Below are 17,500 nucleotides of genomic sequence, written 5' to 3' on the forward strand. Positions count from 1 at the left end.
TGCCTCCTCCAGGAACCAATCAGATGACTTTCATTCCCTCTGGTCCCCTGTGACTGGCTACATCACCTAATGTAGGTGGAGGATTGCGGCTTCGCTGGGATGGGGGTGGATATGGGTGGGGGGTCCCTGGTGGCTTCGGGTCTCCAGTTGTCTCCTGGGAGGGGATCTCGGCTGCTCCGCTGCTGGGTCAGCTGGGGGTTCCGGTCTGGGCGGGCGGCATTGGGTGGGCCCCGGGGTGGGACTGCCTCGTGGCGGTGGGGGGTGGCTGCCGGGGTGCCTGGGTCGGTGTCCGTCGGCCCCTGGCCGTGTGGCCGGTCGGGCCCGGGGTGGGCCGGGTGGGGGCCCCGGGCTCTGGGGTGTCGGGTCTCCCCCCTCTCCTGGGGGTGGGGGGTCTGCCGCTGCTGGGGGGGGCTGGGCCCGTCCGGATGTGCCGTACCGGGGGTTGGTCCGTGCCCTGGTGCTTGGTCGCAGCCCCGGAACCTGGGTGGGGGTGTGTTTGTATATAGGTGGGTGTGTGTGTGTGTGTGTGTGTGTGTCTCTAGGTATGCGGGTGTGTGGGTGGGTGTAGAGGGATGTGTGTGCTGTATGTGTGTGTGGGTGTGTATGAAGGTCTAGGTGTGTGCGTGTATGTGTGTGTGAGTGGTGTGCGGGTGTGTGTGTGGAGGTCTATGTGGGATGTGTGTGTGGGTGTGTGTGAAGGTGTGTATATATGAGTGTGTGCACGTGGAGGTCGAGGTGTGTGTGGAGGAGTGAAGGAGTGGGTGGAGGCGTGAGTATGTATGGAGGTGCTTATGTGTATATGCAGGTATGTATGTGAGTGCGTGTGTAGTGGTGTATGTGTATGGAGGGGTATGAGAGTGTGTGTGTATGTGGGCACCGGTGTGTGTGTTTATAGGTATGTGCGTGAAGTGTGTGTGTGGAGGTATGTGCACGTATTGAGGTGTTGGTGTATAGAGGTGTGTGAGAGGGTGTGTGAGTGGCTGGGGAAAAAAAAAAAAAAAAAAAAAAGTGTGTGCGTTTGCAGGGGGTTAGGACGTGTCCTCTGGGGGGCGCCCTGGCCGGGTGTTGGGGGCGTGGGCCTGGGGTTCCTTCCTTTGCCTCGCCCCCCTCCCACTCAGAAAGAGGAAAGTGGCCCCTTGGGCTGGTGGCTGGCCCCTGGGGGGGTTCGTGGCGTGCCTGGGTTGGGGTGCCTGCTCCGGGCCTGTGACGCCCTTCGGGGCCGGCGGGGGACGGGGGCGCCCTAAGCCACTGGCGGGTCGTCTTCCAGGGGGGAGGCTTACTCCCCTCTGGACCTACATCTCCTGACCCCTCCCCTCCCCCACTCTTCACTACATACACAGGTAGGGCTGTGGGAGGTGTGCTTGTTGCGCTGGGCGGGGCAGGGGGGTCATCATAGTGGCCCTGTTGCTTCGCCGAGCGGCAGCATGCCTCCCAGCTTTTAATTCCACTTAGTCACTGAGCACAAATAACATTTGCAACATACAAACACGTTTTGGGGGGTGGAACATGCGAGGTCAGGTGGGGTGGGACTGCTCAGGTGGCCCCACCCCCTCCTCAATGCAGTTACTGCCCCCCAATTTTAACCCTCTTTTTTTAATTGCAAACAGGACATAATATATTCCATCACTAGTGGGGGAGGGAGGGGGGATGGGGTCTTCAAGCGCCCCTGTCTCCATGGATGGCCCGGGGGCGGGGCGGGCCGGGTGGCCTGTCGCGTTGGCCCGGGGCGTAGGCGGGCTGTCCCGGGGGGTTTTGGCTGCTGGCCCTGGGGGGAAGGTGCTGTTTTGGGGGTGGGGAGTGGGGGGGCGGGGGCGGGGGTGGGGGGTTGGGGGCCTGGCTCGTGTCTCCTCGCCTCCTGGCTGGGGCTGTCCCCCCGTGGGGTGGCGGGAGGATGGTGGTGGGGGGATGGTGTTTGTGTGTGTGTGTTGGGGGGGGGGGGTGGTGGTGTGTGGGTGGGAGAGTGGTGTGGGTGTGGGGGGATGGGTGGTGGAGGGATGGTGTGTGGGAGGGTGGGGTGTGTGGAGGTGGATGCGTGGTGTGTGGGAGGGGGGGTGGTGTGGGTGTGGGAGGATGAATGGTGGAGGGATGATGTATGTGTGGGAGGATGGGGTATGTGTGGGAGAATGTATGATGCAGGGATGGGGGAGTGTGTGGGAGGATGGATGGTGGAAGGATGGTGTGTGTGCGGGAGGATGGATGGTGTATGGGAGGGAGGATGGTGTGTGTGTGGGGGAGTGGTGTATGTTTGGGAGAGTGGGTGATGGAGGGGTGGTGTGTGTGTGTGGGAGGATGGGGTACGTGAAGGTGGATGTTTGGTGTAGGAGAATGATGTATGTGTGGGAGGATGGGTAGTGGAAGGAAGGTGTGTGTGTGTGTGTATGGGAGGTGTGAAGGTGGATGAATGGTGTGTGAGAGGGAGGATGGTGTATGTGTGGGAGGATGAGTGGTGGAGGGATGATGTGTGTGTGGGAGGATGGGATAGGTGTGGGAGAGTGTATGGTGGAAGGATGGTGAGTGTGTGGGAGGAAGGATGGTGTGTGTGCGGAAGGATGGATGGTGGAAGGATGGTGTGTGTGTGTGGGAGGACAGAGTATGTGAGGGTTGAATGGTGTATGCGTGGGAGGATAAATGGAGGAGTGGAAGGAGAGTGTGTGTGTTTGTGTGTGTGTGTGTTGGTCTGGGGGGGGGGCAGGACTGGTTCTCGGGGTGTGCGGCTGGGCGCTGGGGTGTGGGGCTGGCCCTCGGCCTGTGGGGGGGGGGGGTGTCCCTGCACTCCTGGGCCAGGGCCCTCTGCCCCGTCTGTCCCGGGCGGCCGGTGCCCGGGGGGGGTCGGGGACTGCTGGCCTCGGCCCGCCGGGGCCGGTGCCCTGTGTCCGCGGGGCGGCTCCTGCTGGAGTCTCCTGCTGCTGCCTTCCTGGGCGGGCGAGTGGTCGTCTCTGTGGACCGGTCGGGATCTGTTGCCTGCGGGGGGGCTGGTGGCCTGGGTCTCGGGACCGCTGGCCTGACTCTGGCCTCTGTTCAAGTGAGGTGGCATCTGCATGATCACTCTGCATGGTCACTCCTTCCTGAACGTCTCCACACAGTCTTTGCGTCGCCGTGTGGCCGAGTTCTCCAACACATCCACACAGGTTTCTCTGCGCGTGTTCTTGAATACAGCAGTTTCACTTATATCTATTATCATATTTTGTTTCTTTTTTTAATTATTTCTGTTCTTATTATTATTATTACCCTTACTCTTATTATTATTACTACTACTATTATTATTATTACTATTATTGTGATTATTATTATTGTTACTATTATCAACTAGTTGTGTAATGGCCTACTGGCCAGGATGATCTTAGCTATATATGTTGTAAGTAGTATGGATTACATGGTCTTCTGTATGATGTTTCAAGTCCCCACCCGCACTCCCCACACCCTTTCTGTCCCTCTCTCTCCCCTCCCTCTTCTCTCTACTTTCTTTTCTCTCTCTCTCTCTCTGTCCCCTCCGGTCGAGTCCAGCATTAAGAGTCTGATTTAATAAAGTTTTTCATCAAGAGGGACTTTATACATGTAGTATAAATCCCTGCTTGATAGAGTAAAATTGCCCAGCACCAGACAGCAGCCAGACAATCATTCTGTTTGCAACGATGCTGGACAAGACAGGAAAAAAAAAAAAATTCAGTTTGGGAGTAGTAGCCTAGTGGTTACAGAGGTGGGATGGATTCAAGTCCCCAGGCTGGCAACTAAGGTGGGCCCCTGAGCAAGGCCCTGAACCCCCAACTGCTCCGCAGTCACTGGAATCTGGCAGCCCTGTGCTCCCAGCAACTAGAATGGTTTAAATGCAGAGAAAGAATTTCCCAGCTTGGGATTAATAAGGTATAATAACAAAAATAACAAAGACTTCCACATCCGTCATGTTTAAGATGAGCTGCATCCACCACTAACACTGGGCTGTAAACAGTGACCGCCAGGACCGGCCTGTTCTGGTCTGCGTTGGAAGGCGGTTTTATCCAGAACCGTAACACCAGAGACGTCTGACTCCTCGTCGCTGATAATGAGCCTGAACAGGTTGAGTCTCAGCTGAGGAACCTCCTCTCCGACTGTTTGTGCTGCGTTGGCGTCCTCTGTGGATTTCCAGAGCAAACAGGCAGCATATGGAGACAGACTGGCGTGAACGATGGCTGGGGAACGGAGTAATTAGTGGCAGCTCGTCGTGCTTCTGACAGTCGTGTCTTCATTAATTCAGGATGGCGTCCTCATGGCAGAGCATCGAGTAAACTGCAGTGTTTTTGCCGCAGAGAAGTGTTATTAAAGAGCGGTCGTGATGTTAATTGGCACTTTCATTGAAACCTGCAGGACTTGGTGGGGTTGGGGTCTTTTGTGGGTCCAGCCTTCAGCTCGGGGGAAGGTAACAGAGGTCGGACAGACAACTCAGATCCTCTCAGAGGAATCTTTATCTGATGGTTGATGATGTCAGGCTATGAATTAATGACCCATTTCTGGACATGTGGTTTGCCTTTCAGCTGATGTTTAAAACTCAGCAGATTTTAATTAGAAACACAGAAAGTTTCGTTTGTCGTTTGTCGTGCAGACATGCATGTTTGTTAGCTTAATCTGAATTTGAAGACTCCACAGTCTGCGCTGCTGATGTGTAGACGGGTCTCAGGTGAAGTAAAACACTTATTTTTACAATGACTGTTCAGTAAGATTCCAGATGTGGACCAGAGTGTGTGTGGATAAAGTTGTGTTTGGTTGTTCCCATCATCCTGAAACTGGTGGAAGTTCTTTCAAGATTCTTGGTGAAGTTATAAAAATGGGGAGCGGTGCAAGGAGGAGCTGAGTCAGATGATCACCTGGTTAAAGGCTTGGAAATCTCTTAACTTCAGCTGGTTAGGCTCCTTCTCTGTTAACTGACCAGATGCTGGGGATAAATGAAAGCTCGTGGAGGGTAGCAGCTTTCTGGATTAGCTTATCAAGACTTTGGTTGCTAAGCAACATAAAGAAAGTTTAGCTAATGTTAACCTGAGCCGATGTTTTAGCTTCATCCACCAGATGTCCTAGCAATCTTTCTGAAGACTACCACATAGGCTGGGTCTCTCATCAGGTGGACTGTTGTAAAGAGAACCATAGAACCAACTGATAGTGGATTTCAGCTGGAAGCAGCAGAGGAGCCTCCGTACACTTCTCATCAGTGGTTCTGAGGTGGAAAGGGTGGATACATACCTGTGACAACTAGGGGTGGGAAAAGGTGTCTTTTAGAAGCATCATGGTATGGACATGGACGATGAGCAGCCCCCAGGCCGACTGTGGCGTACACATACCAGACCAATCCAGTCAGCAGCCTCTGCGTTAAAGGCTAGCGTGTAAAAGAACTTCGGCTTCTGTGGGCGGCTTCGTTTGCTTGGAAAGTCTGGTACATTGGGGGGGTGTGGGTCCACCTACCACATAGCTCTCAGTTGGCTTCAAGTGAACCAAATGCAGGAAGCGGACTACATCGCAAAGAGTTGTGAGTTTTCTGCAACCGAAACGTGTCGTGGTCAGACCGCGAGGATCTGATGTAGCTCCATGCTTCATTCTAATGGAAACACAAGTTGTCCTGCATCAACCGAAAGACGGACCAGGTTTCTTCATGAAAAACCAAGTTACACGCGTCCACTAAGGAAGAAGTCGAAGTGACAGGCACATAGTGAAAAAGACGCATCAATAATTGTTTTATAACCGTTTACATCGGAGCCATCTGAACCACGATGTGCCTGAAGATCCCCCCCGCAGTGATGATCTCACAGGACACCAGTACCACGCCTGCATGTTGGTCTACGTCAGGGATCACCAGCTCCGATCCCCGAGGGCCGCTGTCCTGCAGGTATTGGATGTTTCTTTACTACAACGCCTGATTCAAACCTCCAACAGCCTGTTGTCAAGCTCTGACCCGTTCCTTTGAATCGGTTGTCTTTCTTCAGGGACACATCCAATGCCTGCAGGATACCCGCGTTCGAGGACCGGAGCTGGTGATCCCTTGGGTAGGTAAAGCTGTACGATACATTTCTGGACCTGTACACATGTAGGTTTGGATGAATGATGAAGTATTTGTACTTGCACGTGTATCACTTCCTAACAAAAAAACAAAACAATGAGAAGACCTTGTTAAAACTGGGCTGGTCCATCCCTCGAAAGGCTGAGATTTACTGCCTGCAGCTACGCCTGGGTAATGTGAAAGCCTCTTCAGGGCTGTCGGGGTGCCTCTGGAAGCGTCTCCATGCGAGCTGCTGCTGTGTTTTCCCTCCTATCTGAATGTAAGAGTGTCACAGTGGGTGAGCGGTGGTGTCGCTCAGTCTGACACTCGCTGGGCCATTAAATTGATTGTGCAGGTGAAGGAGAGACGGAGCGAGCAGATACCTGCCCATCAGGGAGATTTCTCCTTCACTTCCAGAGGAGCCAAACAGCCTCCAAACACACATCAACACTTCTTCTCAGAGAACCAGGCAAAGCATGAAAATGTGCACCACTTTATAAATGATGTGATTCAGTGGGAAGTGTCTCTCAGTTCCTGAGCAGGTTTTTGTGTTTGGAGATGCGGGGAACTCACCACCCCAGCAGGCAGGAAACATGAGATCTTCATGTGAAGGACAACGTTATCTCACCTGACGTCCGTCGATGGCTCCCCTCATCTCTTTAAAGCTGGCCTCGAATTCACCGATGTAGTCGTGTTTCCCGTTGGAGTCCCAGTCCCACACGGTGCACTGAGCAAAAACAGCACAAAGACGTATGGTTGTGTTATCACAGCGGAAATAACAGCGTGAACCATCACCGTGTGGACACATAAAAGAGGCTCTGTGGTCATATATATGTGTGTATATATTACTGTGTATCTCCACTCCAGGCAGTGGATAAATGAGAGGGGGGACTGAATCCTGAAGAGTTTGACAGAGTTCATGAAAAATAGATGGGAGGAGGTGAAGACAAGCGCTGACGAGGTGCGAGCAGCAGGAAGGCCACAATCTCATGAATTTCCAGCACTGACATGGAGCTCTGGTTCCTCTACTGGTTTAGTTTTCATACATTCATGCAGGAGTTTGACTGAACTACTGGGCCATTTACTCTGCAGCATCCTTTTATTTCTGCCTCTCTGAGGACCTCCCAGAGCACCATGAATGTTATTACGTTGGTTTCTGCTCACATGTACAGTCTGGAGTCACACGAAGCCAGAAAGTCTCTATAAAGGCTGAAAACGGGAGCAGTTAACTTCCTCTGACCTACTAAGATTTCCTTTACCTGCTTCCTCATGGCACTCAGGTGGATTATTAATTATTATTAATTTATCAGACTTAAATTGCTGAAATCTTTTTTTTTTCTTCCTGATCTCCTCTCTGCTTTTTCTGATGCTCTTCAAATCTTAATTTTGTCTCATAACCTTTAAAGGCTCCGAGACTCAGTTGTTAAAAAAACTAAAGATGTTTGCTTCATGTACCACATAAAAAAGAAAATGTTTACCACAGCAACGTTAGCTATCTGTTTTTTTCCCGTTACAACCCGACATCTGTGATCTGATCTTTATTTTTACGCTTTAACTTATTTCATAAACATATTGGGCCAAAAAATACACAAATAAGTTCATTCTAATAGCAAAAAGAAGTATTTATTACAATAAAACCATCAAACAGGACTTTTAGTACTAATAAAAAAAATAAATAAAGAAAGACGTTGATGCCCCAATAAATATTTCAAACCATCATATTTACAGTTTTATGGTTTTTTTTTAACATAAAAGAAAAACTTGGACCGAGTTTTAGTCCAGTGAAGCAGAAGCAGCTGCTTTAGTGTCACATCCTAAGGTCCATTCATGCTGGACGCTGGCGGATGCAGAGACAAACGGACAGTTTCGTCCGTCTTCTCTGTCGGTTACAAGCGTAATTTGCTTCGTTTTCAGGGAGCATAGCTATCCGTTGCTATACCCAGAAGACAGAGCAGTTCCTCTGGAAATGGCGGAGGCAGTGCTGAGCACAACAGCCGACATGCGACCAGCGAAAGAAGCAAACCAGAGAAGAAGAAGAGAATCATGAAGGGAACAAAAACACAGAAGAAGAACAAAGACGAGCACAACTGTAGAAATTGTGCGAGTTTTTGAATACAGATTATATGTGAGTGTTGGGGCGTGATGGGCGTTGGTAACAGCTTCGTACGGGTGTTTCACTGCAGCTAAACGGCTTTGAAACGGATGCTGGCTCACAGGATTGAACTCTGAACTCAGCACTGCCCCCTAGTGGAGGAACTGACTACCAAAGCAAAACACGCATGGAAGAATGAGGACGGTGACGTATGACGTCTGTTTGAAACAGACATCGCTGTTTACGTACGTAAGGGAGCAGAAATAGGCCTTTAAACTGGCATCAGGTCTGTTTTCTGCAAACAAGAGAGAGGATTTACTTTGTGGCTGAGAGTGTTATTTACTCACTCATCCAGTCAGAAGTGACAGAAACAAGCTGCAGACGTTACCGCCTTCAGCCTGCACTACCCTGCACGTCGGGCAACACGAGTCTGTTTTCAGATGGTATACCAGCAGTTTCAGATGTCGAGGAGAGAGTTTGAAGAAAAAGAAGAATGTCTTTAAGACAGATTTTACTGCTTTAGTGGAGAAAAACAGCTGAGAAGAGAAAGAACTGGAACAAAGGCTGAAAGATTTGTGCAGCTTGCACATCTAATGAGTCAGATATGAAGCACTTGAAGGCTGAAAAAGCATGAAGTAGAAGCTATTTATGGGCTTCATGGTGATATGAGGAACACAAAATGTGGAAGATAAGCTGGAGGTTTGGGTCAATGGGACTCAAGTGTTGAGCATTTAAATCTGAGGCAGATGAACAGCAGGTATGTTCTTTATGTGCAGAAATGACTGACTGCTCATTAAACCGAAGGCAGCCGTACGAACCCTCCTCTTCACACAAACGAATCAACGGATTACAGAGCAGGAAGAAACTCCTCTTTCATCTACCTGCAAGGAAACACACTGAGGTTTTAATGAGCTGTCACACTTAGCAGCTCAGAGGATTCCTCTCTGAAGAGCAGCCAAATAAAAGCCCAGCAGGGATTTTCTGACTGGGAGAGCCCGTTCAGAGCAGCCGGGAGCTCCCAGGCACCCGAAGGTGACTGAGCCAAATACGGCATTGATATGAATCGTATAGATAATAATTTGTTTTATTTAAAGCGCCTTTCAAAGGACACTTTACAACCAACAAATCAAAATAAATAGATAAAAATAACACAAAGCAGGAGAAAAACAAAGGAATGAAATAAAAGGGTTAAGAAGAAGTAGAAGTACAGCAGTCAGGTGAAGCAAAGAAGGATTGAAGGTGAGTTTTTAGATGAGATAAAGAGAGAGATCAGGAGGAAGGGAGTTCCAGCAGCTAAAAGCTCTGGTCCCCATGGCAACAAGACCAGGGGAGGGGATGGTGGGATGGAGAGAGGGAGAGGATCTGAGGGGATGGGAGGGGATGGCAGCGTGGACCAGAGGAAGGAGATGCTGGATGGTCTGAAAAGTAAAAAGAATGATTTTGGTGGATTTTATCTATAATCTGTGTGGTCTGGGTCCTGGTTTTAAACCTGATCCAGTTTCCACCAGAATGTGTCCCTGTTGACTTCATCACTTCTTGTCTCTGCTTCACTGGAGGCTCCGTTTGCTTTCACACTGGAAGAGAACCCAACCCGGAGACCCCGGTTTTCAGTCGGACCAGAGTTTGATTCTTGGGTCAGAACCAGGAGAGCCGAGGCTTTGTAGTGAATCTGAAGAACCAGCTCTCACTGGGCTCCCAGTTCTTTTATTTTACTGTGTGCTGAGCCCTCACCCCTCATTCCCAGCTCTGCCCACGGCTTTGTTTGGATTGGCCCGCATGGACATGCAGCCAATCAAACGTGAGGATAGGATCATACCATCATGTGAAAACTGAAGAGGGGGTAGATGGCACCGCGAGTGAGACAGCAGACAGCCGTGAGGAGATGTGTTGTCAAACCCGACTCACAGAGGGGGGAAACCGGATCAGCCATCCAAGATGAAGCATCTTATTTTTCTGAACCTGCACTGAGGACATTAATGCTGCTTTCTTGAGTTTGGTTCTCGTTCTGTTTTGTGGATTTTTTTGCTGTTTTTTGTTCATTTCTGCAATATAAGATTTTTGTTAAAATAGTAAACAAAAGTAGTGGTTTTGTATCAGAATAAATGCACAAAAGGAGGCAAATATAAGGCGTCTCATAAACATGCTGAACACAAAGGGGTTTTCAAAACAATTCATCCATTTTTGGGACATTAAGGTAAATTATGGGGCTAAAAAAGATGCTAAATTAAGAGCCGTTCAGGAGCCAAAAGAGCCGAACATCCCATCACATACCCGGTTTTCAACCGGACCAGAACGAGCTTCTTCGGTCCGAACCAGGAGACCCCAGTATTCAACCGGACCAGAGCCCACTTCTTTGCATTTCTCCAATCACAGCGTACTATCAGCACCAGGGGTACCAAACAGCACCAGGGTGAATGCCCTTCTTGTTTCTGGTTTTTCTGGACTCTGGTTCTTCCTGGGCTCCATCTGTTTAGTTCAATCAAATGTCTCTGCACATGTAGGCAAATACCTTCACATATACACATAAACACATCACACTAATGCACGCAAACCCCAAAATGATGCATGGATACTCAAATCCATGCACATATCCTCGTACCCACACACATCATCTATAACTAGATTCTCTGCTTTATACGCATTGTCATTTTTAAACTACGAGGACAGGGAAGAAGGGATGGTGCAATGATGGTGAACTGGTGAACAAAAGACAGCAGTGTGTATTTATACACTGAGGAGGAGAACTAACTACATGAAGAGCAGCCGGAGCAATCAGCAAAGTCAGGCCAGGTGTGCAGTTAACAGGAAGTAAAAGAACAGAACATATAAGAGCCTGACTACAAAATAAAACAGAATACAAGAGACGAGACTCGAAGAACAGAAACAAAGAAATAAAACCGTAGAAAAACCCCATAAGCCATGAGATCATGATTGGCATAATTATTAAAATCATCTCTGCAGTTCTAGTTTCAAACTGATCCTTGGTTTCTACGTAGGTGGAGTAAAATTCTAATTTATTCCTAAAATCTCATTATTGTTCCATAATGTGTTTTTTTTTTCTTTTGTAATTTTTTTTAATATTGACTCTGTTCCCGCATTCATTTTTTTTTATCTCTATTTAGTTTGTTACAAAGTTTCTTTATTTTATTCGTTCCAGTTATCCTGGCTGTTTGAATAACAGCTGTCCTTGTTGTACATGTAGATCAGACAACAACTTCCTTAGTGGGCGAACTTATTCACCAAAGATAAGAAAATATCCTGAAAGCATCACCAGGATCATCTGTGACATCTCATTTACTTCATCTTTGAATTTTGCTTCATGAGTAGTTGATATGATGAAAATTCCTCCTGGATCGTTGGCTTTGACTGAAACAGGCTGTGGCTGCTACAGACTACAGGAAGGGAGGATGTGGCTGCAACAGGTCCGGTGTGTTCGAGAAAATGTGGCCAATCCAGGCTGAAGAAATGGTGCCATCTTTTTTAAAACATGTCCTTGTTGGATTGGTTATTACCTGAGTAAAACCAGGCCTTCCTCACAGCTGGCAGGTTGTTTTCATGGAGCGGTTATGCTATAAGCAGTCGATATTTAAATCCCCCGACAAGTATGCTTCATAACCTAAAACACCAACCACATCTAGCACGTCACAGATAATAGCTGCCCAGTTAAGATAGGATAGCTTCTAAATGTAGTAAATGTATTTAACACAGTGCTTCAGTGTCACATCTTATTTATACGGGTATATGTGCTTTTATATAGACAGGAGCTCCAGACAGTATCTCTTCTAAATATCCTCTATCCATAAATGTAGAAGTAGGTGTAAAAGCAGCATTTCCGACGCTGTCAGGACATGAATATTGTAATTTCTGATGCTATTAAAGTGCACAACCATTACTGCCTTTCTGTCGCTTTATGAAAACTTGAGTCGGTCTTTTGGCTTTTTATGAACGAAGTTTAGTGGCTTGTAACTGAAATTTCTGTTGCAACTTTCGGTTTAATAAACACTTTACAGTTAATAGTCCACATTGATTGAATCTTGCTCTGTTTCTGAAGTAGTCTGGCTTTCCTTGAAATCTCAACATTTGAACCTTTTAATCTCTTTCTTTCTTTCTTTCTTTAGGAAATGTTTTCCATTAGTGGAAAAACAAGATATCTTTCTTCTCCGCTGATATCTTCGTTGCCTTTTACAGCTCTTAAATAGCTTCCAGGTCTGATCCCTCATCCTGAGATTTCAACATCATTCGCTCCAAATCTGACACGATTCTCCAGACAAACCATTTTCTTTTCTTGTTTTATATTTTTAACTTTAAGGTTTTTTATTTCATTCAGTAAATTTGTTATTATGGACTGTTATGTGACCATTTCACCAGTGACCATGTTTATGGATTCTTTCAAGTCTTCCTTTTGAACAGCTGTCAGAGTCCTGTTAAATTTGCTAGCTCCTCACCTAGTGGAGCCCGATTCCTGACGTTAGCTCATCCCCTGCTGCTGCTTGGTCCCAGGCCTGGTCCGGCGGTAGCTGGCCACTAGTTTTAGGTCTGGCCAGGGGTTGGCTGTTCCAGACCAGCCAGATCTGATAGTTGGTAGAGGACCTGAAGCTAACCCGGTAGAGAGCAAAGGTCATGCCAAACCCCAGATCCTCCAGCGGACAGCAGATGGCGAGCCAGAGATCCCCCAGTGGATAGCGGAGGCGGCGCTGAACCGTTTATCCTCTGATGGACAGCAGAGGCCAAGCTTCCCAGGAGATGGTGGAGGCAACAACAAACCCCAGTTCCTCCAGTGTACAGCGGCCACCTGAGCCACAGATCCCACGGTAGACAGCGAAGGCTGTGCTGAACCAGGAAACAGTCCAGGAAATGAAGTCTTGCATTTTCGATAAAATGCCTGAATCTTCTGGCAGATGGTACCAGTTCTTTTCCTGGTGTTGTGATGTAATGAGGTGTGCTTGATGATGAAGAAGCTGCCATCACATGCCGCCACGCTGTAGAGGTGGTTGGAAAGCCACCACAGCTAGCAGCTGTAATCATGGTCAGCAAACATCTCAGAACACAGAGAAAAGTTAAGCTAGCAGTAGCATCCCATCCACAGACGCTAATAAAGTCAGGCTCGTAATATTTATGATGTTATAGGCCCGTTTCCACCAACGGGTGCCGGTCGGGGCGGGTTGGGTCGGGATGCTTTTTTTTGTGTGTGTTTCTACAGAACTGGGAACCACAGCCTGAAAACTGGGAAGGGTACCGTAACATCTGACCTGTCCTACTTTGTTGGGACCCTTCTGTCGGGGTACCAAACAACGACCCGACATGAAAGGGTGGAGTTTGACCCCCTGTAATCCCATCCAACCTGCCATAAAAACAAAGCAAAGCTCCTTGTTTAGAGCAACACATTTTCTTTTTGTTGATTAAATCTCAGTTTTTACGAAGCGCCGCCAAGAAAAACGAACACAAACTGCTGGATGATGCTGTTCTCCTCCTTTGTATCGGAGTAGAGTTTTGGTTCTACTTTAAGGAAGTTGCTGCGCTGCGATAGCGTCATGCTGAGGCATCTATCGCCATCCAGCTGGCTTTCAGGTAAGGTTACAGTTTACAAACCATATCCACACTCTAACTGTCCCGACCCAACCCGTTGGTGGACACGAGGCTTAAGGCTGATTTAGGTGACAAAGGTTTGTTCTCTTGCCCTCACCTATGGTCATGAGCTGTGGGTAGTGACCGAAAGAACGAGATCTCGAATACAAGCGGCCGAAATGAGTTTCCTCCGCAGGGTGGCCGGGCTCTCCCTTAGAGATAGGGTGAGAAGCTCGGTGATCCGGGAGGGGCTCAGAGTAGAGCCGCTGCTCCTCCACATCGAGAGGAACCAGATGAGGTGGCTCGGGCATCTGGTTAGGATGCCTCCTGGACACCTCCCTGGTGAGGTGTTCCGGGCACGTCCCACCGGAAAGAGGCCCCGGGGAAGACCCAGGACACGCTGGATGGACTACATCTCTCGGCTGGCCTGGGAACGCCTCGGGATCCCTTCGGATGAGCTGGTGAATGTGGCCGGGGAGAGGGAAGTCTGGGTTTCCCTGCTTAGGCAGCTGCCCCCGCGACCCGACTCCGGATAAGCGGAAGAAAATGGATGGATGGAGGTTTGTTCTGTCATCGCCTGTATTATCAATTTTCACATTCAATGAATGAGGAAAAGATGTAGCATCAACGCTGAGCCATTTTAGGACGTTATAAATGTTGTGCTCCTCCTCTAAGACTGCTTTGGTTATTAATGAGATGAGCTTGATGTGCCTGTGTTTCTAAAACAATGCAGTGTTAGCATCTCACCCACGTAACTGGATGCTAATTTCCACAGTTTAGTAAATATGGCTCATGGTGAAACCATTATTCTTCCCCACCGGTGTACTCTACATGTTACTTCCAACTCTGTAAAGTTGTGGCTAAGCGGCAGGCAGTCAGCTAAATTAGCGAGTTGTTGTGGCTAGCGCTCGCATATCACTGTTAGCTCACCAGGCCAGCTGCATGATAAATGGCTGCATCGCGGAGCTCTGAGCAAGAGAAACATGAGCTTCACCCCAGTACAGCAACTACTGCCTGCTCTCCTCACAGCTGAGCTAAACTAAGGAAAGTTTTCTGCCACTTTTACCGTACAAATCCTCCATGGCTGTGGTTGCTTTAGTGGAATAAATGATCTGGTGAAGGCATAAAGAATTTTAATACTGGAGCAGCGTTTTAATCTCATAGTTTCCCTCCATGACGGATGAAAGCAGACGTGAAGGTGCAGTAACCGAGAAGCAGCCAATATTCACCCTGAGGCAGAAGCACACAGCCTGCTTTATTCCTCTGACTATACCCATTTATTTATTTCTTACAGGAAACTGTGATGTGAGGTCCAATAAAGTTAGTTTGAATGAATGAATGGATTTATGGTCATTGCACAACAATAACATCAATAATCACTGGCAGTGAAATTCTCAGATCCCAGGCTCTCTAACAAAGCTAAAAAGAATATAAACCACAATAAAAATAGTTGTACACAAAAGCAAGAACACTACAAATTAGTTAAACAAATAAATATAAAATAACCAATAAGAAGATGTTATTTAAAGGCGGCGTTGCTGCTGACAGCATTTAGAAGTCATATGTTCTGCGGTGTGAAGCTGTCCTGAGCCGGTGGGACAGAATGCTGCCAAACTGTCGGCCAGACGGTAGCAGATAAAACAGTTAGTAACTGGGGTCCTTCATGATTTTGGTGGCCTTCCTCCTACACCGCTGGGTGTAGAGGTCCTCCATGGACGACAGGAGATAATTACAGCCTATAAATGAGCCATTTTTCCAGAGAACTTGCTGCTTCCGAGTTTTACTTCCAGCTTTGTTCCTCTGCTTTGAGCTGTCAGGCAGGAACATAAAAAGTTTCTCATCCAGGATTAGAAACTTAAGGGAGAAAAAGTTTTTGTTCTTTTCTTATGTTCTCGGCATGGAGTCCCTGAAGGCAGGTTGCTGTTTAGTTTAACCTAATTTAGCTGGCAGGAAACTTCTAAAGCGTCATTTTATATGTTCCATGTGCTTAAATGTCTTGTTTGTTTTTTCCTTGGGGACCCCCTTCATGCATATAATGCCACGGACCCCCTGCTCCACCCTGGGTGAGATTCTCACCATGAATAATGTATTCTGGTTGAGTCCTGTCCTTTGTTAAATGACCAATATACAGCCTTACTTTTCTCCCTGTGGACAATAATTACAATGGCTCTAATGTTCAAGGCCTCAGGGACCCCCTGTCCCAGACCCCAGGCTGGGAACCACTCAGTTAGTGTGTGTAAAATGTGTGAGGAAGCACATCGTCTTCACCAGAAAAACGCATTATTTCCTAAACTACCAGAAACTTGCAGCCTGTTTCCATTCTTCACATAATGACGTTTTTCCTGAACTCGTTGCATGCTAACGCGAAATCAGGAGCCAAGTTTTAAACTTTAAACGTGTTATTTTCCATCCATCAGTTCTCTTCCACGTATCCGGGTCGGTCGTGGGGGAAGCAGCCTAAGCAGAGAAGCTTCCCTCTTCCCGACCTCGTCTTCCAGCTCGGCATTTCCAGGCCAGCTGAGAGGTACGAGGCTGAAGGACGAGCTTCTCAGCCCATCTCTAAGGGACCCTGAGGAGGACGCATTTCAGTCGCTTGTATTCGTGCCTGTAAATAAGAATGTATTCCTAATGTTTAGCCTAGTAAAATAAAGATTCAATTAAAAGGGAAAAAATGAATAATTTGGTTTTGGACTTTACTTCTATAAACCATGTTGCTGCAGAACTAAGACTGTTGAGAATCTGTAGGTGCGTACATGTAGTAGGAGGTTATATCGCTCCTGCAGCCTGCACCGGTAGCCTCGGTGCTAATAGATAAGAAGATCCTTGCATCTAATGCAACAACTCACTGGATCCTTTAATGTGGAATAATTAGCAGTCCTGGGTACTAGTAACAGAAACTAGTTAACAAGCCATCTTCTGGAGTCACTCTGAAGTAGGAGAAGAAGAAGGAGACAATGACATTTGTCTTAGCTTCATATCTGATGTTCGTACGGCTGGATTATTTTATCTGGATCCTCTAACAACCAGTTCTGGGCCGTTCTATGAATCTGATGATGGAGTCCCTCAGGGGTCAGTCCTTGGTAGGGTGGCCAACTGTCCCATATTAGCGGGGACGTCCCGTATTTTTGTCTAAATGGGATTGTCACCATGTAGACGTCTCTTGTCTCTTGTCCTGAGTGCTGCTCGTTGTCTTTGCCAGTGTGCTGCAGTCAGCTGTTAGACCTGATCCATGGAGGGAAGGGAGATGATGTCTTAACGTTATGCTACGTGACATAAATATCATTTCAGAGAGTGTGTGCAGCTCTTACAGCGTGTGTGTGTCCAGAGGATGACGCAACATTTTGTTTCAAAGTCCACAGATCGTTTTTATTACCCACCATCCCCTCTGATCATTAAATGTGTCTATCCTAGATCGTAAACGTGAAATAACAGAAACATGTGTTCTAGGTTTCTGTTGCCGCGGTTAACTTGGTTATAATTCACTACAAAGCAAAATGCATTGTGGGTACAGCGCACGGCATTGTGGGAAAACAAACCAAACGTATGTGAAGTGGGTTCTGGAGAAACGTCTCGTGTTCAGATGTGGACGTAAAGACGGTTTGGATCTGGAGCAGCTCTGTGTTTTACCGTGATGGAAACGTCCCGCGTTAGCCGGTAGATGGACCGGTTTCTTCCTCGTTGGTTGTCTCGTCTTCTCTTTCAGGAATTCTTTTTTTTTAAAACCTTTATTTAAAGGATCTGATGTGTTTGAGTCATGCAGCGCGAACAGACGATGTCTCAGTTTAATTTAGTTTCTCTTTTATATTATTTTATATACTGATCAAAGCTTTTAGTGTTTTATGTAC

General features: G+C 47.7%; 1 protein-coding gene across 1 annotated transcript in view; it reads right to left on the reverse strand.

Annotated features, from left to right (window-relative positions):
• The window catches only part of cpne4a (copine IVa), a 109,769-nt gene that overhangs the window by 31,839 nt on the left and 60,430 nt on the right, over positions 1-17,500 (reverse strand). Inside the window, exon 9 of the mRNA XM_041987558.1 lies at positions 6,627-6,725. Within this exon, the coding sequence (XP_041843492.1) occupies positions 6,627-6,725 (99 nt within the window). The remainder of the gene's footprint in view (positions 1-6,626; positions 6,726-17,500) is intronic.

The sequence above is a fragment of the Melanotaenia boesemani genome, chromosome 6 (assembly GCF_017639745.1).
Source record: "Melanotaenia boesemani isolate fMelBoe1 chromosome 6, fMelBoe1.pri, whole genome shotgun sequence".
Taxonomy (NCBI): Eukaryota; Metazoa; Chordata; class Actinopteri; order Atheriniformes; family Melanotaeniidae; genus Melanotaenia; species Melanotaenia boesemani.